This window comes from Eleutherodactylus coqui, chromosome 6, assembly GCF_035609145.1.
Source record: "Eleutherodactylus coqui strain aEleCoq1 chromosome 6, aEleCoq1.hap1, whole genome shotgun sequence".
In the NCBI taxonomy this organism is placed as follows: domain Eukaryota; kingdom Metazoa; phylum Chordata; class Amphibia; order Anura; family Eleutherodactylidae; genus Eleutherodactylus; species Eleutherodactylus coqui.
The window spans coordinates 28850172-28875476 of NC_089842.1; the positions used below are offsets into that span (position 1 = coordinate 28850172).

A 25305-nucleotide genomic window follows, 5' to 3' on the forward strand; every position below is an offset into this window, starting at 1 on the left:
GCAACAAGACACAAGGTAGTTATACTGCATCAGCAAAGTCTATCCCAGGCGAAGCAGACTGGGATTTCAAGATGTGCTGTTCAAGCTCTTTTGAAGAAGCACTAAGAAATTGGCAGTGTTGAGGACTATAGACACAGTGGTCACCAAGGAAACTTAGTGCAGCAAATGAAAGACACGTCATGCTTACTTCCCTTTGAATTTGGAAGATGCTCAGCAGTGCCATCAGCTTAGAACTGGCAGAAACCAATTGGATTTAGGTACACCCATCTACTGTTCGGAGAAGTCTCCCATTCTTCAGTTGCAGCCAAAAAACATACCTTCAACAAGGCCAAGCTACTGAAGCCAATGTCATTAAGAACTATCATCAGGGTAAAGAAGAACATGGAGTCCTGGAAGTGATGATATGGTCCCGCAGAGCCCGGATGTCACATCAACCAGTCTGCCTGGGATTACATGAAGAGACAGAAGAATCTGAGGAAGCCGGCATCCATAGTGTTACGTGTGCTGCTGAGACATGTTGTACTACTGAGCTTCCTAGAAGCACAGCCAGTTAGCAGGAGAAGGAAGTACACACTGGTAACTCCTGCACAGGGGTCTACAGCAAATTACATCCACTGGGCGCACCTCACCACAGGACGGAACCCGGGACAGGAATACAGACTGCATAACGCAGGACGGGTAACAGACAGAGATGGAACTCAGACACAACATGCATGCCACCAAAGTTGTGTGGAACCACCACATCCACCGTACAAGAGGAAGGACCACCAGAACACCTATCCAGGTCACACAGCAAACTTCAACAGACAAGGATTCATGACTGTTCACCCTAGGGGCCATACAGAAACTGACCAGGAGCTGGGTTTATATGTGAGCACAGACCAAGGAGATTGGATATCAGGAAGTACCACACCCAGCCAGCTCAATCAATTAACCCTGTGAAGGCTGTGCTGCTAGGAAGCTCAGTAGTACAACATGTCTCAGCAGCACACGTAACACACAGAAGATCTGTGGTTAGTTCTTCAAGATGTCTGGAACAACCTCCCTGCCGAGTTCCCTCACAAACTGTGTGCAAGTGTGCCGAGAAGCTCTAAGGCTGTTTTGAAGGTAGAGGGTGTCACACCAAATACTGATGGGATTTACATTTCTTCAGTCCCTTTGCATTTTGTTAACTGACAAAATAAACTATTAACCCTTTCCATTCTGAACGCATTCTTATTTTGCAGCATTTTTTCCACACCCACCGAAAACTTTTGCGCAGAGCTGTATTTATTGGGACTTCTTATTTTAGGGGTGAGACGTTCTGTAAGGATCAGGAAACTAGTCAGAAGTGTTGCAGGCACAATGACAGCCCGCCACCTGCTGCGGTACAAGGATCTGCATCTCCGAGCAGAGTCATTACAGCATGCGGCCTCTGGGTGATGAGACGGAGCAGCTTGGGGAGCAGATTGGTATCGGGGTCCTGTCAATCACACAATGACGTCTGTAAACCATGAAGAACATCGAGGTCTTCAAAAATGGGAAAAACACTTAAGGTGTTCTTCTTCCATGTGGGAAACACAATGAGATGTCCTCCTAAACATAGTGGGTAAAAGCCATGGCAGCAGTGCTGACCGTCCAGTGGGCAGCTAAACTACTAAATGTGATTGTTGTCAGTGAGCGAACCCGAGTCATCTTGTAGATATGATACCTTTTAGTGGCTAACAAAAATACATCATGTTATAGCGAGCTTTCCAACCGCCCGGGGTTCTTCCTCAGGTAAGGTCACATTTTGCTCCACTGGTTAACGCAGTACCAAACTTTTTTCGCTAAGCTGCTAGTGATCCAGCCATCCAATCAGTCAGGGTGTAGCAGACTTGGATCGACCTACAGGGGATCAGGTGAGGTCCCTGAGCTAGGACTGGGCCCCCGCATGAACGGCGCAGTGCCCAGCATCTCAGCTGCCAGTAACAGCCTGGGCGGTGTTCACTGCAAAACAGCATGGTGCAACAATACATTAGAGAAATGCATCAATTCCCAGTACAGTCGTGTGTCAGCATATAGCATATGTGATCAGACCCGTTATAGGATATGTAAATGTCACCTACCATCCCATATCTATCTATCTATCTATCTATCTATCTATCTATCTATCTATCCCATATCTATCTATCTATCCCATATCTATCTATCTATCTATCTATCTATCTATCTATCTATCTATCTATCTCCTATCTATCTATCTATCTATCTATCTATCTATCTATCTATCTATCTATCTATCTATCTATCTATCTATCTCCTATCTATCTCCTATCTATCTATCTATCTCCTATCTATCTATCTATCTATCTATCTATCTATCTATCTATCTACTATCTATCCCATATCTATCTATCTATCTATCTATCTATCTCATATCTATCTCATATCCCCCCCCCCCCCCCCCCCCCCCCGCACACTGCAGTCAGCGGATATGTTGCCAGGCCGCCTGTAATGCGTTACCATAGCAACTGCTGACGCCGCCATGTTTGGGACGCGCATGATCACATAGTTCTAGGGGGAGGGATGTGGGAAGCTGCCGCCACGTGACTGGAATCCCCCTTTGCTCCACCCGTAGGCGACCCTGAGGTGGACACGTGACCGGGGAAGTACTCCCTCCCGGCGCAGGGCGGTGGGGGGAGACCGGAGACATTCGGGAGCGGAGGCCTCAGGTAACGGATAACGGTTATCGGCAGGGGAAGGGGTGGTGTCTGTATATACCGCCTCGTGTGTATGGACTACCGCGTGTTATACTCAGCCTGCACCCCTCAGATATCACGGTGTGCTGGAACCCCCCCAACATACACCCTGTTAGCGGTGAACCCCCCAACATACACCCTGTGTGGGCAGTGGACCCCCCAACATACACCCCGTGTGGGCAGTGAACCCCCCAACATACACCCCGTGTGGGCAGTGAACCCCCCAACATACACCCCGTGTGGGCAGTGAACCCCTCAATATACACCCCGTGTGGGCAGTGAACCCCCCAACATACACCCCGTGTGGGCAGTGGACCCCCCAACATACACCCCGTGTGGGCAGTGAACCCCCCAATATACACCCCGTGTGGGCAGTGAACCCCTCAATATACACCCCGTGTGGGCAGTGAACCCCCCAACATACACCCCGTGTGGGCAGTGGACCCCCCAACATACACCCCGTGTGGGCAGTGAACCCCCCAACATACACCCCGTGTGGGCAGTGGACCCCCCAACATACACCCCGTGTGGGCAGTGAACCCCCCAATATACACCCCGTGTGGGCAGTGGACCCCCCAACATACACCCCGTGTGGGCAGTGGACCCCCCAATATACACCCCGTGTGGGCAGCTGGACCCCCCAGCATACACCCTGCGTGGGCAGCGGACCCCCCAACGTAATCCCTGCGTGGGCAGCGGACCCCCCAACGTAATCCCTGCGTGGGCAGCGGACCCCCCAACGTACACCCTGCGTGGGCAGCGGACCCCCCCCCCCCCCCCCCCCCAACATGCACGGTGTGTGACACATGCATTGGACCCCACTGAGCTGCTGTGGACTGTCCCCCTCCCCCCAAGGTGCTGACTACTAGAAGCCATGGCACCTCGGTGCTGTGCGTCACGTATGTTGGGGCTGATATGTAGTGCTGTCAGATACTCCACGGCGTCCCGCAGGACGGCTGATTGCTCTGTCGGCCATGTTTTATCCCGCTGGAGTATATTGGTTCTCTTCATGGCGCCTCTGTCCGTCTCGCGGTCAGACAGAACGTGGGGGTGAAAATGACCTGCGTGAATACGGCCCAACTCCTCACGGGGTCTGTCACCCCCCCCACCAGTCAGCGGCGGGGTCTGTGGACGGCTGCGGACGTGGCTCATGGCCGGGGGTCCCGGTTGGCTATCGATGGCCCATCCTGAGGGTCTCATTAATTGAGTAGAACTGCAAACCCCTTTAACTCTTCGTTCTCTGTGTGACCTTCAGCGTGGAGGCCGGGGTGTTGGTGCAGCCCTGGAGCTTCTGCTGCCCGTCAGGGAATTGTATAAGTATTAGCCCCCCGGCTGCTGTGCAGTGCGGCTCACCACCCACACCCCCACACACACACACTGCAGTGCGGCTCACCACCCACATCCCCCACACACACACTGTGGGAGTTCTCACTTCTCCCAAACTTCGTATTATATGGGAGACTGCTGCTCCTGTCAGCCATCTCTCCTGTAGGGGCACTATATTACCGCTCCATCCATTGGGACTGTGGAGGTGAGGTGTGCGTATGCTCGCTCACTGTGATGTCACTGCGGGGGGAGAAGCATCCACCATCGTTAGGAGAATGGGGGACACAAGCCCCTCATTCTCAAGATTGGCGATCGGTGAGACCCCCACCGATCAGTAAGTCACCCCCGTACGGTGTAGTCCTCATTGGCGGTGCGCCCCCACTGATCAGTAAGTCACCCCCGTACGGTGTAGTCCTCATTGGCGGTGCGCCCCCACCGATCAGTAAGTCACCCCCGTACGGTGTAGTCCTCATTGGCGGTGCGCCCCCACTGATCAGTAAGTCACCCCCGTACGGTGTAGTCCTCATTGGCGGTGCGCCCCCACCGATCAGTAAGTCACCCCCGTACGGTGTAGTCCTCATTGGCGGTGCGCCCCCACTGATCAGTAAGTCACCCCCGTACGGTGTAGTCCTCATTGGCGGTGCGCCCCCACTGATCAGTAAGTCACCCCCGTACGGTGTAGTCCTCATTGGCGGTGCGCCCCCACTGATCAGTAAGTCACCCCCGTACGGTGTAGTCCTCATTGGCGGTGCGCCCCCACTGATCAGTAAGTCACCCCCGTACGGTGTAGTCCTCATTGGCGGTGCGCCCCCACTGATCAGTAAGTCACCCCCGTACGGTGTAGTCCTCATTGGCGGTGCGCCCCCACTGATCAGTAAGTCACCCCCGTACGGTGTAGTCCTCATTGGCGGTGCGCCCCCACTGATCAGTAAGTCACCCCCGTACGGTGTAGTCCTCATTGGCGCTGCGCCCCCACTGATCAGTAAGTCACCCCCGTACGGTGTAGTCCTCATTGGCGCTGCGCCCCCACTGATCAGTAAGTCATCCCCCGTACGGTGTAGTCCTCATTGGCGCTGCGCCCCCACTGATCAGTAAGTCATCCCCCGTACGGTGTAGTCCTCATTGGCGCTGCGCCCCCACTGATCAGTAAGTCACCCCCGTACGGTGTAGTCCTCATTGGCGGTGCGCCCCCACTGATCAGTAAGTCACCCCCGTACGGTGTAGTCCTCATTGGCGGTGCGCCCCCACTGATCAGTAAGTCACCCCCGTACGGTGTAGTCCTCATTGGCGCTGCGCCCCCTCTTCATGCAATGAGTCTGCGGCCCATAACCTTTCGAAAAACTCAATCAGTTGACGAGTGAGCGTTCTTTAGCTTTACGTTTCCGGGCGTCCCTCCCTGGTGGTTCCCCCGTGTCGGAGGAGTCGGAAGCTTCTGTGCGTTCGGTCTTTGGGTTAACGATTAACTGTTTTATATGAAGTTAGTAATTAGTGTCTGGGGATTTATGGACTCTGGAAGTGTGAGGCAGCTGGTCATGGGAACCGCTGTGTAACATGCCTGACGTCCGAGGCTACACTGACGCGGCGCCACCTGCAGGCCGATATGATGAGTATGGACCTACAGGTGTGGCTGCACCCCAATAAATTTACCAGAATCGTCATCTACTATTTATCCCTTATCGGTGCCCGGGAGAGCCGGGGGGACCCCGATGCGTTCCTTATCGGTGCCTGGCAGGTGATTGCTGCCTCCTAATCAGAGGCTGCAGTCTCGCCGCCCATTATCCTGGCGGCAGCGCTCACATCCAGGGAGTTCAGAGCAATGACATATGGCATCTGATTGGCAGGCAGCGATCAGCAGACTTCTGCCATCAACAGAGACCAGTGGAATGGCAGGGCTGCAGCACGGGATCACCGGGGCCGAGGACGGGTAAGTACCCTCCGTTTTACTACTTTCATCCTTATGGATCTAATTTTAAAGGTTAGTTTTTAACCGAACAACCCCTTTAAGAGACCGTTTTTATGGAACTTCCCTTTAAATGACTTCATTGTGACCAAATCCATTAGTGTATGAAGTGTGGAGCGTGACGACACCCGGGTTCTCACCAGACGCCCTGATTTCATCCGAAAGTAAAGAATCACGGATCTGTAATTGTCGTCCTCAGCATATTTTCCCACGTGGCGAATTTGCTACAGATTTCCCCGGGAATTCTGCGGTGTTGCTCTGCGCGCCGTCTCCCTGCCCCGGCGCGCCGTCTCCCTGCCCCGGCGCGCCGTCTCCCTGCCCCGGCGCGCCGTCTCCCTGCCCCGGCGCGCCGTCTCCCTGCCCCGGCGCGCCGTCTCCCTGCCCCGGCGCGCCGTCTCCCTGCCCCGGCGCGCCGTCTCCCTGCCCCGGCGCGCCGTCTCCCTGCCCCGGCGCGCCGTCTCCCTGCCCCGGCGCGCCGTCTCCCTGCCCCGGCGCGCCGTCTCCCTGCCCCGGCGCGCCGTCTCCCTGCCCCGGCGCGCCGTCTCCCTGCCCCGGCGCGCCGTCTCCCTGCCCCGGCGCGCCGTCTCCCTGCCCCGGCGCGCCGTCTCCCTGCCCCGGCGCGCCGTCTCCCTGCCCCGGCGCGCCGTCTCCCTGCCCCGGCGCGCCGTCTCCCTGCCCCGGCGCGCCGTCTCCCTGCCCCGGCGCGCCGTCTCCCTGCCCCGGCGCGCCGTCTCCCTGCCCCGGCGCGCCGTCTCCCTGCCCCGGCGCGCCGTCTCCCTGCCCCGGCGCGCCGTCTCCCTGCCCCGGCGCGCCGTCTCCCTGCCCCGGCGCGCCGTCTCCCTGCCCCGGCGCGCCGTCTCCCTGCCCCGGCGCGCCGTCTCCCTGCCCCGGCGCGCCGTCTCCCTGCCCCGGCGCGCCGTCTCCCTGCCCCGGCGCGCCGTCTCCCTGCCCCGGCGCGCCGTCTCCCTGCCCCGGCGCGCCGTCTCCCTGCCCCGGCGCGCCGTCTCCCTGCCCCGGCGCGCCGTCTCCCTGCCCCGGCGCGCCGTCTCCCTGCCCCGGCGCGCCGTCTCCCTGCCCCGCGACTGACGCTAATTCAAATTATTCAGTCTAGAATACCGCAGTCGGTGGGAATCGATTAGTCGCACCGCTGAGATGTGAAACGTGTCGGAAATTCCAGGTTATGTTGAACGTGTATAGAAGCCCTCGGGGAAGGAATCTCCGGCGCGGCTGATACCTGCGGGGGGCAGCTGTTAAAACAATCTTCCTTCACTTAACTCTTTCCATTTGTCTTAAGACGTGGCAGTAAGCGGTCGCAGCTGCCGGCAGATCGCGCATCCTGAAACACGTCGGGTCACATTGTAAGGCCTCTCCTACGACCTGCGCGTTGTAAGTCAGTACCTCCTGTCGGGGAATGTTGAGTGTTTGGCTCGTTTGGACTTTCCCCTCCATCACAGTCTCTCGTACCCGACCCTTCGTTGGGGTTTAACGCGTTTGCATACCTTGTGTGACTCGTTCCACTCTGCGCGTTTTGAGTCACACGCCAATAACCGTTGATGATAATCAGCCTTCACCTGTCTTGGGCGACCTCCACCTCCACCGGCACTGAGGTACCACAGATTCACCTCCTTCCCGGACTTCAGCCCGATGTGTCGCTGCGCGTTTTTTAGTCCCATTTGAATATAAATTGTAATAATTGCGGTTGCCTGGCCTCTGGCATTCTCTTCTTTCACCGTGTGACTTCCACCCGACTCAGGGTTTTGGTCTTAACTCGGGCGTCTCTTTTCATAGACGTGACGCGTTTTTGGGTGTCCATTGGACTGCTCTACTCAGTTTAAGATAAAGGGGTTCCAGCAGAGACTCTTCTGATAGGTCAAGCCGACTCTGGCTGGAATTAGGCTGCTACTTGTTTCATATGGCTTTTCTTTCATTCTACAATGCTCATACCCATCCTGGGCCGGTGGGATCGCCTCAAGAGCCACTTGGATCACGCTATGGGCCGGTTGGCTGGCGTCAGGGGCCACTGGGATCACGCCATGAGCCAGTTGGATCGCGTCAGGGGCCACTGGGATCACGCTATGGGCCAGTTGGATCGCGTCAGGGGCCACTGGGATCACGCTATGGGCCGGTTGGATCGCGTCAGGGGCCACTGGGATCACGCTATGGGCCGGTTGGATCGCGTCAGGGGCCACTGGGATCACGCCATGGGCCGGTTGGATCGCGCCAGGGGTCACTGGGATCGCGCCGTGGGCCGGTTGGATCGCGCCATGGGCCGGTTGGATCGCGTCAGGGGCCACTCGGATCACTTTTTGTAGCCCAACAGTAAAAACTTTCATAGACAACATCTCAAGAAGTTAGGCACTAGTGGGGATTTTCTTGGCCCCGGGCCCCTGGACCAACTCTGGTCTTCACCTGAAATGCGTGAGCAGTAGTAGTTGTTTTTTTTTTTTTAAGGCTTTTTTTTTACGTTCCTCCAGACAGCCGAGAAGCGTTTCCCCCGCTGCAGCGCTACCCATTGATTTCTCTATAGATCTGTGGTCGCGGGACGGCTGCCAGCCGGTGTCGGTATGGCTAATGAACTTGTACACACGGATGTATTTGATGTAGGTAAGAATGTGCCATCGATCAGCGGCGCCCCTGGAGGATGCTCGGGTTTCCTGTATGATTACTGTGGGCCAGCCCAGGACTCGATTTAGGACTGAGCTGCAGTACCAGACCCAGCCAGTGGACCGGAGTGGCGCTGTTGTTGGCACACTGAAGACGTGTTTTTGTAATCGCAGCCCCTTTTATAGAGCGCTGCGGGAGTCCATAGAGGTTTGCCTGCACTGATACATTGTAACAAACAGCTAGTGCTCTGCAGGCTGAGCTGTCATTAATATAAAGTCGGGGAAGGTTTTCAGCCGGCGAATGTTTCCGTTCACTGACAACAAGCAAAGGGATTGAAACCAAAGTGTATTACGGAGGCGCAGTGCTTGGCACCGCTCCGTCCTGTGGCGTCATGGCTGGAATCCCCCGTAACCCGGCAGCATGGGATTAAAGGGGTTGTCCGGCTGTCGGATGATTTTTAATTTTTTTTTTAAAGGGGTATTCCGGTCAGCGGATAACATTTTACGCATCTAGTGGACGGGTGAAAACTGATAGGTCTGTGGGGTCTCACCGCTGGGACCCCCACTAATCTCGAGAATGGCGGTGGGACTTATTTCAGTGGAGGATCCCTTCTCCCATTTCTGTAGTGTAGTGGCGAATGGGCTGTATGCCCAGAGCCGCTGGCAGCGCCGCGCATGTACGACCAGCGGCACTTTCACCACTACAGAAATGTGAGAAGGGATCCCCCACTGTGAAATGAGGGTCCCCCATTCTCGGGATCAGTGGAGGTCCAGCCCGTCTATCAGTTATCACCCCCTGACCGGAACACCCCTTTAAATATAGCGCCAAATGTGTTCAATTAACATAAGCAGCAGTACTTACCCGTCGTGTATCCTGGCCATCCAGCGCTGCTGCCCCGCGGTCCTCCCGGTCTTTGTTTAGCATTGTGAAGCACCAGATTACTGCAGCCAATCACAGGCCGAGCAGTCAGGTGGGGGTCTTCTGACGACATGGCCCCCGCCATATGAGTGCTGCTGCCAGGAGAATGTCACATGACCACTGCGGACGCTGATTGGCTGCAGCAGTCAGTTGGTAGCTACTTCTATACACAGACCGGGAGGACGGCAGGGCTGCAGTGCTGGGTGGCCGGGGTAGACGACGGGTAAGTACCGCTGCTTTTGTTGTTTTAACACATTTGCAGCTAACAGCCGGATGTCCTCTCTAAAGAGACCGTCGGCATAACGTAGTGCCCGTCACGCTGATTACACTGATATGTCTGCTGTGGGGATCTGTGCAGTAGTTTTGGAGAAACTTGTATTTTATTAGTAGCAGCACATGCATAGAGGATTACTTAAAGTAGTCCTGGATATTCATGAGCTGCAGCTAGCCACACCCATCCCACTCTCCAGCCAATGATTGACAGCTGTCTATTACTGTGCATAGAGAGAGCTGGAGGGCGGGGTGGGTGTGGCTAGCTGGAGCTCATGAATATGGAGGACTTCTTCTGTGTCATACTGCTACTAATAAAATGTAAGTTTCTCCAAAACTACTGCACGGATCCACACAGCAGACATATCTCTGTTATCAGTGTGACGGGCGCTACCTGGTGGTGTCCGTCTATGTAGGGACGTTCTGCCTCCGCTGGTGCAGAGAGGTACAGGAGCCGTGTCAGCCAATCACATTGACTCGGTAGGCTGCATTACGTAAGACGTGTTCGGTTTTCGGTTTTTTTTCTGACCTTTCTCACCATCTAATATTGCGCGGATCTGATATCGGTGATCGGCGTGCGAGGAGGGGGGGGGGGGGGGGGAAATTAGGCAAACGCGGGTAATTCTGCATTAGTTCACAAGCGCTGATGAGCTCGGAGACGTCATCGGATGGTCACATTTATGAGCATTTCAGCAGCTTTTTATTGTCCTTTCCAGGCTCTGCTTGCTGTCAGTGAGTGGAGACACATATATATCAAGAGGTTAAAAACTGTTCTGACCGTAACCTTCTTACAGCTGTGGGTTTGTTACAGTGTATCCAGACCGGGCAATCTTTTGAGTCGGCGTTCGTTCGCATCCGCGGTTTTGGGTTCTGCTTTCCTTCTCCGCTATGGAAGACCTCATTGACTATCATTGACTGTTATGGGGTCAGGTTGGTTTCTGGCCGAGCTTCCAACCTCTTAGAGGACGGAGTAGTGCAGCAGGGGGCGCTACTTCAGCCTGTTGTTTTAACGGAATTCGGCGACAGATGTGAAGGAGCCCGAACTCAAGACTGATACATTGTAACAAACCTTCAGGACCGAATGGAGATTCGTGCTGCGCTTCTGTGTAACTCGCTACAGATTGTCGGGGACAGATACAATTGCATCGTGTTTGGATGTAAATGGTTTCATTCACTGACAGCAAGCAGCGCTTTTGAAAACACTGAGAACAGCCTATTAGCAGTATAAGAACTTTATTTCTTGGAGTCTGAAATCTACTGTCCTCTTTATAGATAGATGTTCAGGCTGAAAGAAAAACCATCCCCCATGCTTTACACTGCAGCTCAGCTTCCTAGTGTTAAAGCTCCTTACATAAAGGACTGATGTTCGTTACGGCGGTTATTAATAATTATAAGTTACGAAGGACCAAACACCCAGTGAGAGGTAATTGGGTAAGTGTGTCACTTGGACTGAGGGGAGGGGACTTGATAAGGAGGAGGGGCCTTAACAAGGCTGACAGATATACCTTGCTGTCACCGGCGCCAGGCCTCGGGGTGTCTTGTGGTGACTTGTATTCGCTGCGTTTTGGCAACAGAAATATTGTTTATATGTATATATTTATACACTGCACTCTAGTGTACCGCAGGTATCAGCTCACTGCTGCTGCAAGCCCTACAACTGCACTTGTGGCAGCCAGTATACGAGACGCTGGGACATGTAGTCCCCCATCCCAACTGCCTCCTGCTGAAGCAGGACTACGAGGGGTCGTCAGCTGATCTGTACCCTCTGCTAGTCAGTGACTGTTGAACAAGCTGGGACTTGTAGTGTACAGTCGGGGGGTAGAAGCTAGAGCTGCTCATGAATCAGGAAGATCATGATGAACACGGTGTGCCAGGACTATAGCAAGGACTCGTACACAAGCGGGCCGGGGCCTAGCTGTAGGGATGCAGAGGATGCAGTCACTACCGGGCCCTTATAGAAGAAATCACCAGTGTTATAAAAGGCACATGGATAGTTGGGGGGCCGTGGGACAGACTTTGCGTTGGAACCCCCTACTTTTAGCCTCTGACTAATGCCCCCGCCTGCTAGTGCTGCATCGGCGGGCTGTAAGAGACCCAGCGATGCAGAGGAAAGTTGTGGGAGGGGCCCCATGCTGCTGCATCCGGGTCCTCCAGCCTTTAACTGCCGAGGCCCGTAGCTGCTTGCTCAGCTGACATCCCCATACATGGGCAGTGCCCGATCCTTATCTGCCAGCGGGAGCCTACCATATACATCACTGCTGATATCGGTGGGCGTAAGGAGTATGTGACGGGAGGACATCTCTCCGTATAACAGCTATTATTGCATCTGCGGGTTTTACTGGATCCCATAGCAAATGCTAATAACAGAGGTGACTTGTGCGCGGCGCGGTATTATCGGCTGCCGTGTACTGCTGAGCACACCGGCCAATAGACTCGCAGCGCGGTATTATCGGCCGCCGTGTACTGCTGAGCGCACCGGCCAATAGACTCGCAGCGCGGTATTATCGGCCGCCGTGTACTGCTGAGCGCACCGGCCAATAGACTCGCAGCGCGGTATTATCGGCCGCCGTGTACTGCTGAGCGCACCGGCCAATAGACTCGCAGCACTGTATAATCGGCCGCCGTGTACTGCTGAGCGCACTGGCCAATAGACTCGCAGCGCGGTATTATCGGGCGCCGTGTACTGCTGAGCGCACCGGCCAATAGACTCGCAGCACTGTATTATCGGCCGCCGTGTACTGCTGAGCGCTTTGGCCAATAGACTCGCAGCGCGGTATTATCGGCCGCCGTGTACTGCTGAACGCACCGGCCAATAGACTCACAGCGCGGTATTATCGGCTGCCGTGTACTGCTGAGCGCTTTGGCCAATAGACTCGCAGCGCGGTATAATCGGCCGCCGTGTACTGCTGAGCGCACCGGCCAATAGTCTCGCAGCGCGGTATAATCGGCCGCCGTGTGCTGCTGAGCGCACCGGCCAATAGTCTCGCAGCGCAGTATAATCGGCTGCCTTGTACTGCTGAGCGCACCGGCCAATAGACTCGCAGCGCGGTATTATCGGCTGCCGTGTACTGCTGAGCGCACCGGCCAATAGACTCGCAGCGCGGTATTATCGGGCGCCGTGTACTGCTGAGCGCTCCGGCCAATAGGCTCGCAGCGCGGTATAATCGGCTGCCGTGTACTGCTGAGCGCTCCGGCCAATAGACTGGCAGCACTGTATAATCGGCCGCCGTGTACTGCTGAGCGCATCGGCCAATAGTCTCGCAGCGCAGTATTATCGGCTGCCGTGTACTGCTGAGCGCACCGGCCAATAGACTCGCAGCGCGGTATTATCGGCTGCCGTGTACTGCTGAGCGCACCGGCCAATAGACTCGCAGCGCGGTATTATCGGGCGCCGTGTACTGCTGAGCGCTCCGACCAATAGGCTCGCAGCGCGGTATAATCGGCTGCCGTGTACTGCTGAGCGCTCCGGCCAATAGACTCGCAGCGCGGTATAATCGGTCGCCGTGTACTGCTGAGCGCACCGGCCAATAGACTTGCAGCGCAGTATTATCGGCCGCCATGTACTGCTGAGCTCTCCGGCCAATAGACTCGCAGCGCGGTATTATCGGCCGCCGTGTACTGCTGAGCGCACCGGCCAATAGACTCACAGCGCGGTATAATCGGCCGCCGTGTACTGCTGAGCGTATCGGCCAATAGACTCGCAGCGCGGTATTATCGGCCACTGATATATAGTAATGGGCCACGTGTCGTCATCAGCTGGACACGATGAGGGAGAGTTTAGTCTCTATGCGAGGGCTTCTATTCACTTAGAGCAAGCAGAGGTCACCTGAAACAGAAAGCATACTAGGAGGTTGAGGAACTTTTCATTTCCAGTGGTGAATCCGTTAGTAGAACATGCCGCTTGCAGAATGGGCGCCGCACTCGTGTACGTTGGTCCCCCCCCCCGCTCGGATGCGGTCGCCAGCATTACGGCGGCAGCCTTCTTTATTGAGCTATTAAATGTGTTCATCGCTTCATAAAAGGCTTCCGAGCAATAATATCAGTCATAACCCGGAGATAATGAGCGAGCGGAAGAGGCAGCGCCCCCCCCCCCCCCCCCCCCCCCCCCGCCCGCCGGCAGCTCGCTGTAACCCTTCGGGGAGAGGATCCCTGCAGCTCATGAACCTTCTCATCACTCTCTGGGCAGTGCATAATATGGAGCATCGCCCCTAATGAGGAGGGTTAACGAGCACCCCCCCCCCCCCCCCACATACACACACACACAAAATCTGGCAAAGCTTAGTTTTCAGAAAATATCCCAAAGTCGACCGTTTATTTACTATTGGGACAGGAAGCGCTCATTAATCCGCGACGATGGCTGAAAATCGCCTCCGTTATCGCAACTTTGCCACCATTTTTCTGTGTTGTCGCAATTCAGGATGTTACAAATTGCGTCATCTTACGAATGGTTGTGTGGTCGGCTGCATTCACAGTTTTGCAGGCTTCAGAGCTGAACTCTCCCAGCGTGTTCTACTTCTTCAGTCTCTGCATGATACATGCTGACTGTTTCCACCAGGCATCTGACGGACGTCGCCCACCGGCCTCACGTGCGGCTCTTGGCCTCCGCACAGTGGCTTCCTTTGTTCCGGGTAAGCTTATGATTATTACCTTGCATCACAAGTCCAGAGCTGATGATAGTGCGGCACAGTTAGGAGAGAAGTCATTATAATGAGGGTGGGGGGGATTATATTGGATGACGCACTGAAATAACAGGGCGGTATAATCAGATACGAACTTCACCAGGTGGCTGCGGATATCCTCCATCTGATCTACTTTCTCATACAATATATATTAAACTTTATTTTCTGTGCATGGTTATAAAGGGGGCGGCCAGCTAGTGCGGAGAGGACATATTGACTTCTATTGGAGAATGTTGAGGGCATGTGATGTGACAGGTGCAGGGGAGGAGGTGAGCTGTGTCCATTATATACTCACTTCCATGGGAGAGTGTTTTGGGCGTGCTCTGTGACCCCTGCATGGAAGGAAACGAGGTGAGCTAATGCCATTTACAGATGTATATGGCAGAGTGTTGTAGACATGCTCTGTGACTTTTGCATGGAGGGGGAGAGGGAGGAGGTGAGCTGTGACCATCAAGAGACTTCTAGGGGAGTACACATTCATGGACTGAATGGAAAGATTCATACTGATAGACGGAGCGCCGACTTCCTGGGGTGACGACTCTGGAATGGGGTGCACAGTTAGGATAAAAATGACATCCCCGGACTCGGTGGGACCCGTCCTAGAACTACCGGAACTTAGTTTATATTAGGTGACAGGTTCCCTTTAATTAGTGGCTATAAACTTTAGATAATGTTCTGATGGCACATTCCCTTTAACTGCCGGGTGACTGTTCCTTTAAGCGAGCGGTCTCTCCTTGGTGGAAGCGTTTGATCCTCTTCTGCCCTGTGATCCAGATGTGCCGGGGAGCCAGATGCAGCCCCCGAGGCTCCTGGATGTGCCTAATCGCAGGCCGGGGTAGTGAGATGTGACGGCGCTGCACACGGGGGTCGTTACTCGTACAGCTCCACAGATCTGCCATGCTTCCTATGGGATACTGTCGGAGAAACCCGGGTGGCAGCTATGTTGGCAGGCCTGTTGGTTGGCACCGGTGTGGGCAGGAGCTGCAGGTCTATAGATAAAGCCCCGTTTAACCCTTTCATGACCAAGGGGCACGCACTGCAGTTTCGGTATCCGCGCGTTCAAAAAAATTCTTCACTCTTGGATTTTTCAGGTGACAGGATTTGTTTTCGGGCGACACGTTTAATTTTTCTGTGGCACCGTCGTGTAATTTTTTTGTTGAAACCTTCCAAAACATTAGAAGCGCGGCGAAGTGGGAAAAAACCACAATAAGGCGTTTTTCATTCTTGTGATATTCACGGTGCAGTAAAAGTGACACGTTGTCTTTATCTTGTGCGTCGCCGCCAGCGAGACGATGACAAATTTATGTACTTTTTGTAATAGAATGCTTGAAACTAAAAAAAAAGTCTGTTGCCACCTTTTTAACTTTTTAAATGTTTTTTTTTATGTTTTTGAGGATTAAAAAAAAAAAACACCAACTTTATTATTTATATGATTATATATAATCATTTAGCGTAAATGCTGCAGCGATGGAACGATGTACGAGAATTGGTTCGCTTATCGTTGGGTTTAGGCAGGCACACAACCTGAGTGGCAGCCCATGTAAACGAGCCGAGCGATCACCACAAGCAGATGAGCGACTATCGCTGGGGTGACTGTTGGCCGCTTTTGCACTTGACACTCGTCTTGTGTAAAAGCACCCAAAGTTCTGATTCTGTTGGGGGAGGTGACAGGGAGCCGGGGATTTATTATTTATACTCGCCCGCTCCTCCGTTCCCACGATGTCCCGGAAGTAGTCCGCTCTGACTTTTTACATACCGCTGTGCGCACGCTCTCCCGTAGACGTCTATAGACGAGCACACGGCACGCTGAAGAGTCAGATTTTCATATTGGACTTCATTGGCGGACACAGCGAGAGCGGGCGAGTATAAAAAATACACCCCCGACTCCCCGAACAGCACCGCTGCTTAGTTTATACCGCTGCTCAGAGGTGACAAGTCCCCTTTAAATGCAGGTGGCGGCGGTGACAGCCCGGGCTTTACTTGCAGACGGATCCGCATACATATGTAATCGTCCTCCTCTGATCTTATGCCAGCGGGGAGCGCTCCAAGGCGTCTTGAGGACATCTGCGGACTCTTCTATCACACAGGCTCGCATCACATTGAGCCGTAGAGGGGCGCTCCTCAGATACAAGACGTGGAGGATGATGAGGAGTTCTATAAGATCCCCTACATACGGTTCTAGAAGGTAAACCAAGGGCCCGGCCAATACTTCTCACCGCTCGCTACAAATGGGTTGAGTCTGGGCATCCTTCATCATCTAAACCGCCTGACTCCAGACTGACATCTTATATCTCCACTGATACATTGTAGCAAACGCAGGCAGCGTCGGTGAGGCTTTCCTTCAGTTCATCACAGTATGCGGATTATTTCCATGCCTGTTCTGCCTTAACGATCTCATGTGGACAAGTCCCGGGATCGCGGGGGCCGTAACGTTTTGTTCTCAGTTCGCTCTTCAGTTCGTGAGCCCGCGCCGTGTCGCGGGAGGCGGGGCATGCTGCCCATCTTCTTGGAAAAAGCAATCTCTTCTGGTGTTAGTTGGTCGAACAACCGTTAAAACGACCAGATAAACCGCGGTATTGACAGAAAATTTGGCCCGCTAGTCGTGTTTGACACTGCGCACCAAGCGCAGTTTTTCTGGGCGGGCGGTGGTGGTAGGGGAGTCCGGTGGGGCTTTCAGTAGACCAGAATGTTGTATTCTGTGAATTCATGTGACCAGGTAAATGAAACAGCGCTTCGTCCGCCATAAAGTACAGCGACGGGTCCAGGAGTCCTCTAGCAACCATAGTCAGCGACTGACCATGTACAGTCATTTATGAGACTGGCTTTGTCGCACTCTTTCAGTTCCTGCACACGTTCTTCAGTATGGCTCATTTCAGAGATTTCGGCGCTCGCCCACACATCCTTCATGGTGCAGCAACAGGCCGGGACAAACTCAGATTTTCGAGAGCTATTTCTAATCCGTTGCTAAATGTCAGACAACTTTGGACATTCGGACTGACACAGACCTCAGCTTTTTTTGTGTGGCGCAGAGTGTAAGCTCTCGCCTATGACCTGAAGGTTGCAAGTTCGATCCATGCATGATTCAGGTAGCCGGCTCAAGGTTGACTCAGCCTTCCATCCTTTTCCGAGGTCGGTGAAATGAGAGCCCAGTTTGGTGGGGGGTAATAAGTGATAATTACCTGAAAGCGGAATAATTTGGCGCTATACAAATACCAAGATTTATTTATTTTCTTATTTATAACGGACCCACTTTAGTGCTGATTCTGAACCGGCTCTGAATACAACGCTTAGCAGGTGGTTTTGTACCTGGGTACTTGTCAGCGAAGGCCTCCTGCGTTTCCTTAATTGATCCACTTTGCACATAACCTTCCACAATAACTATTCACTGTTGCAGGAAGAACACCATGTGTTGCATAGGACTAAATAGTGTAAAATAAAGCCTGGACATTTGGCATGGGGTGATAAAACCAATGTACAAGAATATAACTATTATAATACTGCCTCTATGTACAAGAATATAACTACTATAATACTGCCGCTATGTACAAGAATATAACTACTATAATACTGCCCCCTATGTACAAGAATATAACGACTATAATACTGCCCCCTATGTACAAGAATATAACTACTATAGCTCCATATGTACAAGAATATAACTACTATAATACTGTCCCCTATGTACAAGAATATAACGACTATAATACTGCCCCCTATGTACAAGAATATAACTACTATAGCTCCATATGTACAAGAATATAACTACTATAATACTGCTCCTATGTACCAGAATATAACTACTATAATACTGCCCCCTATGTACAAGAATATAACTACTATAATACTGCCTCCTATGTACAAGAATATAACTACTATAATACTGCCCCCTATGTACAAGAATATAACTACTATAGCTCCATATGTACAAGAATATAACTACTATAATACTGCTCCTATGTACCAGAATATAACTACTATAATACTGCCCCCTATGTACAAGAATATAACTACTATAATACTGGCCCCTATGTAGAAGAATATAACTACTATAATACTGCCCCCTATGTACAAGAATATAACTACTATAATACTGCCCCCTATGTACAAGAATATAACTACTATAATACTGCCCCCTATGTACAAGAATATAACTACTATAATACTGGCCCCTATGTAGAAGAATATAACTACTATATTACTGCCCCCTATGTACAAGAATATAACTACTATAATACTGCCCCCTATGTACAAGAATATAACTACTATAATACTGCCCTCTATGTACAAGAATATAACTACTATAATACTGCCCCCTATGTACAAGAATATAACTACTATAATACTGCCCTCTATGTACAAGAATATAACTACTATAATACTGCCCTCTATGTACAAGAATATAACTACTATAATACTGCCCCCTATGTACAAGAATATAACTACTATAATACTGCCCCCTATGTACAAGAATATAACTACTATAATACTGCCCCCTATGTACAAGAATATAACTACTATAATACTGCCCTCTATGTACAAGAATATAACTACTATAATACTGCCCTCTATGTACAAGAATATAACTACTATAATACTGCCCCCTTTGTACAAGAATATAACTACTATAATACTGCCTCCTATGTACAAGAATATAACTACTATAATACTGCTACTATGTACAAGAATATAACTACTATAATACTGCTCCTTTCTACAAGAATATAACTACTATAATACTGCCCTCTATGTACAAGAATATAACTACTAGAATACTGCCTCCTATGTACAAGAATATAACTACTATAATACTGCCTCCTATGTACAAGAATATAACTACTATAATACTGCCCCCTATGTACAAGAATATAACTACTATAATACTGCCCCCTATGTACAAGAACATAACTACTATAATACTGCTCCCTATGTACAAGAATATAACTACTATAATACTGCCCCCTATGTACAAGAATATAACTACTATAATACTGCCCCCTATGTACATGAATATAACTACTATAATACTACCCCCTATGTAGAAGAATATAACTACTATAATACTGCCCCCTATGTAGAAGAATATAACTACTATAATACTGCCCCCTATGTAGAAGAATATAACTACTATAATACTGCCCCTTCCCACCCCCACCTGTATTCTACATTTCCCTCTGCTATGTGCGTGCAGTAGCGGTTCTATAGTAACTCACACTATACATGTTCCCTGCGGTGATTCCCACCCTGATTGTAGATAACGTTCCTATCTGAACCATGAAGACCTTCCTTTGGTCTCGGTCCTGCTCATACAGGGCTGATAGGATTTGGCAGGTGATTCTATATCTCTGGCACATTGTGAGCAGCCTTTGTTCGGCTCCGCTCAGCTGTGACCCGTTGAGCAGCCACTTGCTGCCTTGTGAAGATGATGAGTGAGTCGGTGTTTGTCCTCAAGAATCCACCAGTAATGGATGTTCTTCTATTGTGGGAAGGCCAAGACGTTGAGGCGTCCGTTACATGGGCTGCTGGGACTTGTCCTCTGCAGTGGGGACGGAGCTCTGGGCTGGGACCGTCGTACGAGGTAGCTTGGCATCTGCTGGGGTTTCCCTGCTTTTACTAGATACTTTAGCAGATTTTATGTGTTTCTTTTTCTTTCGTTCTTTCGCAGATATTAAGTAGACATTTTATCAGATGGCAAACAGTAGTAAATGGTTTTATCCCCAGACAGGCACTGTAGATACCGGTGATACAACTTTATGGTGGACCTGCACAATTCTGCAGGCCTCTCCCTCAATAAAAACATTCACATTGAATGGGGGGGGGGGGGACTTGTTATTTGTATAGCCAACTTCTTCTGCAGCGCTTTCAGTTAATTCATTACCATCATTTAACCGATCATGGAAGGCTGAGTCAACCTTGAGCCAGCTACCGAAATCAAGCGGAGATTGAATCTGCAACCTTCAGGTCGTGAGCGAGAGCTTAGGACTGTAAACTGTTGCTTTAACCCTCAGCGCCACACGAGGCCCCTGACATTGAGGGTGAAATCCGTACTCCAACTGATAGTTGCAGATCAGATCCTGGCAAAGATGGTCAGAGATGTACGGGGGGGGGAGGCAGCTTGTATATAGATCACATATGGGGGGGGGGGTTATCGGGAGATTAGATCAAGGGTCATTCCATGCCAAGTGGCCTCACGGTCCCGGCTCAGCCAACTTCAGTTTTTCTGAAATTTTACCGACTGTTCATCCACCGCCGATATTAAGTTGTGAGCGGTCTCCGCTTGGTTCAGGCACGAGAGCCATTTTTATAAAGGTCGCTTTCGGCTAACGGGTCGTTTTAGAAAAATGACCCCAGCTTGTGCTGCCAGAGTTCGTGACCGAAGCAAGTGATCTCGCTGAAGCTTGGTGCGCGGTGTCCGCTTTTTGCGTAGAGTTCGCAGATGTTGCCGGCACGGCTCCCGAGGCGTTGGTTTGGTGGCTAATAAAACCCAAAGTGGCTGCTAAATGCTGCGGCAAAATTGTCCACAAGTTCCGGAACCGATAACTCATTAACAAATGGCTTGCATAAGCTGGAATTTGGCCAGTGAGTAGTAGAAGTGGCTACCAAAGCACTGGTAAGGGGCTTCTGTTTTGCTTGCATACTTACGGTTTTATCCCCCACTGAAATTGGTTAAAAAAGAAAAATCATTTTTATGAATTTTTATCATTTTTTTTTTTTTTAAAGGTAAAATAAAAAAAATCCTCCAATTGGTTCCAGGGTTTTCTTAAGGTTATATGTTGGTAAGTGGCAAGTGGAATGCTCAGAACGTTAAGCCTTATTAGCCACCAAACCAATGCTTGTGGAGCCCTGCCTGGAATATATTGGACCAAGTGAAGATGAGAGGAACATGCCGTAAAGACTGCAGCAAAACTGCAACTGGTTGACCAGGGATCCTCGCCCAAATTAGGCCAGTTGACATGGAATGAGCCCACAACAGCATGTGAACAGTTCACAAACTGCGCTGCCCGTCGCACACGTTATATACCGGCCGGGCCGGCCCGTCGCACGCCTTGGATACCCACTGAGTGGGGGGGGGGGGGGGGCTGGAGCGCTGTCTTCTGCATACTTCTGCTGTGTTCTCAGAAAGATATCAATGAGAGAATCATTACCGAAAACTGCATGATGTACGCGTGTTTAGGCACAACGATTATCGTTTAAAACACTGCTTTTGATCGAAATTTGAGCGATAATCGTTGTCTAATTGGGCCTTAAGTACAGGAGCTGCTCCAGTGATACAGGTTGGGGAGGTCTGGTCACAGCAGGGACCCCTAATGCTAATGAGTAAGTACAGGAGTGGCTCTAGTGTTACAGGTTGGGGGTGTCTGGTCACAGCAGGGACCCCTAACGATAATGAGTGAGTACAGGAGCTGCTCCAGTGATACAGGTTGGGGAGGTCTGGTCACAGCAGGGACCCCTAATGCTAATGAGTAAGTACAGGAGCTGCTCCAGTGATTCGCGTGGTGGTGGGGGTCTTCTCTCAGCAGGGATTCCTAACGCTAATGAGTAAGTACAGGAGCAGCTCTAGTGTTACAGGTTGGGGGGGTCTGGTCACAGCGGGGACCCCTAACGCTAATCAGTGAGCACAGGAGCCGTTTCAGTGTTACAGGTTGGGGGGGGGGTCTGGTCACAGCGGGGACCCCTAACGCTAATCAGTGAGCACAGGAGCTGTTTCAGTGTTACAGGTTGGGGAGGTCTGGTCACAGCGGGGATCCCTAACGCTAATCAGTGAGCACAGGAGCCGTTTCAGTGTTACAGGTTTGGGGGGGTCTGGTCACAGCGGGGACCCCTAACGCTAATCAGTGAGCACAGGAGCTGTTTCAGTGTTACAGGTTGGGGAGGTCTGGTCACAGCGGGGATCCCTAACGCTAATGAGTAAGTACTGGAGCTGTTTCAGTGTTACAGGTTGGGGGGGTCTGGTCACAGCAGGGACCCCTAACGCTAATGAGTAAGTACAGGAGGCGCTTCAGTGTTACAGGTTGGGGGGATGGGGGGGGGGGGTCACAGCAGGGACCCCTAATGCTAATGAGTGAGTACATGAGCTGCTCCAGTGTTACAGGTTGAGGGGGTCTGGTCACAGCAGGGACCCCTAATGAGTAAGTACATGAGCTGCTCCAGTGTTACAGGTTGGGGGGGGGGTCTGGTCACAGCGGGGACCCCTAACGCTAATCAGTGAGCACAGGAGCCGTTTCAGTGTTACAGGTTGCGGGGGTCTGGTCACAGCAGGGATCCCTAACACTAATGAGTAAGTACAGGAGCTGCTCTAGTGTTACAGGTTGGGGAGGTCTGGTCACAGCGGGGATCCCTAACGCTAATGAGTAAGTACAGAAGCTGCTCCAGTCTTACAGGTTGAGGGTGCCTGGTCACAGCAGGGACCCCTAACGATAATGAGTGAGTACAGGAGGCACTTCAGTGTTACAGGTTGGGGGGATGGGGGGGGGGGGTCACAGCAGGGACCCCTAATGCTAATGAGTGAGTACATGAGCTGCTCCAGTGTTACAGGTTGAGGGGGTCTGGTCACAGCAGGGACCCCTAATGAGTAAGTACATGAGCTGCTCCAGTGTTACAGGTTGGGGGGGGGGTCTGGTCACAGCGGGGACCCCTAACGCTAATCAGTGAGCACAGGAGCCGTTTCAGTGTTACAGGTTGCGGGGGTCTGGTCACAGCAGGGATCCCTAACACTAATGAGTAAGTACAGGAGCTGCTCTAGTGTTACAGGTTGGGGAGGTCTGGTCACAGCGGGGATCCCTAACGCTAATGAGTAAGTACAGAAGCTGCTCCAGTCTTACAGGTTGAGGGTGCCTGGTCACAGCAGGGACCCCTAACGATAATGAGTGAGTACAGGAGGCACTTCAGTGTTACAGGTTGGGGGGATGGGGGGGGGGGGGGTCACAGCAGGGACCCCTAATGCTAATGAGTGAGTACAGGAGCTGCTCTAGTGTTACAGGTTGGGGTGCCTGGTCACAGCAGGGACCCCTAACGATAATGAGTGAGTACAGGAGGCGCTTCAGTGTTACAGGTTGGGGGGGGGGGGGTCTGGTCACAGCAGGGACCACTAACGCTAATGAGTAAGTACAGGAGGCGCTTCAGTGTTACAGGTTGGGGGGATGGGGGGGGGGGGTCACAGCAGGGACCCCTAACGCTAATGAGTGAGTACAGGAGCTGCTCCAGTGTTAGAGGTTGGGGGGAGGGGGTCACTGCAGAGACCACTAACGCTAATGAGTGAATACAGGAGCTGCCGGATAATCATGTGGGACCTGTAGAGTGACATGTTTGGTGCCACTCCCAGCTGTCCTTGAGTCTCCGTTGCAGTCCCTGGCCAGGAGTGGCTTCACAACTGCCACCCTGCGGGCCAAGCATCTGAAGCATGTGCCATAGTGCTTTAACTGTTTAACATCCCCTTTAAGCAGCCATGAGATGTGAAATGTGTCAACCCGGCTCCTTCCGTGTAATTAAAGCTCTTATTTGCATCTTCAAGGATGGAATTTGCTTTTATCTCCTGCTTTTGTCTCCACCGCTCCCTTCTCTCTCTTCCTTTATTCATGGGACTAGTTACCTAATTGCTGGCTGTGTGAGAGCAGCGGCGGCCGGCGCTCCTCCTCCTGCTCTTGTTCTCAGCCTCACTTCCTAGTGAGTGCCACAAGCTCAGCTGGCTGCATTCACACAGCTCCAGGTATTCTGGGCTTCCATCTATGACTCTTCCTCGGCTTGTGGTGACCGCCATCTAACCACCATTCCTTTCTCCTGTCTTGTAGGATCTGAAGATGTTCCTCTGCCATCGCGACCCTGGATCCCTATGAAACAGCAGCGGCACCTGAAGACGGGACGAAGCTCATGTGCCTTAAACCTCCCTTACGGTTTTATGAAGTTTTTGCCGCGCCGCCATATTAGTTTCCTCGTGAAGTTTCCCGGCCGCGGTGTGAAGAGATGACACATCTTCTTATCTTCGTTGATCGGGAGACGAGGAGAAACTTGCTGCTTGCCGAACCCTAATCCGGAGGAGATACGCGGGCGCTGCGAGATTTCTTTTTTTGCGTGTTTTTGCCGCTTCTCGCGAATCATGACTATCGCCAAGGGCCGCTACTTGCTGGTGTTCCTGTGCGTTCAGCTGGTGGTCATGGCTTTGCTGTACAGAGAAGGTTACCGCAAGCGGGTGGCGTATTTCTTTGGTATTTTTTACAAGAATGGGTCCCCCTCTCTTGTACTCCTGAACCCCCAGAACCTCTCTCTGCCTGGTGACGTCTACGCCAATCTCAGTTTGATAGCCAGACCGGCCGTGCGGAAGGAGCAGCTGCCATATTGCCCAGAGGTTTCTCCGTATATAGGTAAGTGGTCAACTTGCTCTCCTAGCAATTACAACCCATCAACACTAGATTGGTGCCAAGTTACTGGGGGGCAGCGGCATCACTGAACAGCCTCACAACTTCCTGGTGGGGGGGGGCATAAGACATCGCCCCTGCATGTAACACTGCCCATAATTGGTTAAGCAGGATCACCTGATTCCACCCCGTTAGTGGAAGGCCACATGTAGTGGTCGCCGTGCATCTGAGCGTGTTGTGATGCCAATACTGATGTTTTATCTGGATTCGGCACCATTTTGAATGTGATCTTTAAAGGTTCGTGTGGCGCAGAACGTAAAGGCAGCAAAAATGCCATCCTAAGCTCTCGCTCACGACCTGAGGGTTACGGGTTCAATCCCAGCATGGGTCAGGCAGCCGGCTCAAGGTCGACTCATCCTTCCAAGGTCGGTAAAATGAGTACCCAGCTTGGTGGGGGGTAATAAATTAACTGAAAGCGC

General features: G+C 52.1%; 1 protein-coding gene across 3 annotated transcripts in view; it reads left to right on the forward strand.

Moving 5' to 3' along the window:
- Positions 1-2542: 2542 nt before the first annotated feature.
- Positions 2543-25305, forward strand: part of LOC136631987 (beta-1,4-galactosyltransferase 3-like) — a 51978-nt gene continuing 29215 nt past the window's right edge. Inside the window, exons 1-2 of one of the 3 annotated variants that reach the window (XM_066606506.1) lie at positions 2543-2693; positions 24263-24832. In XM_066606506.1, the coding sequence (XP_066462603.1) occupies positions 24568-24832 (265 nt within the window). In that variant the 5' untranslated portion in view covers positions 2543-2693; positions 24263-24567. Of the gene's footprint in view, positions 2694-23891; positions 23956-24074; positions 24181-24262; positions 24833-25305 lie in introns of those variants that run through there. The other 2 variants (XM_066606509.1, XM_066606507.1) reach the window with 2 other exon arrangements.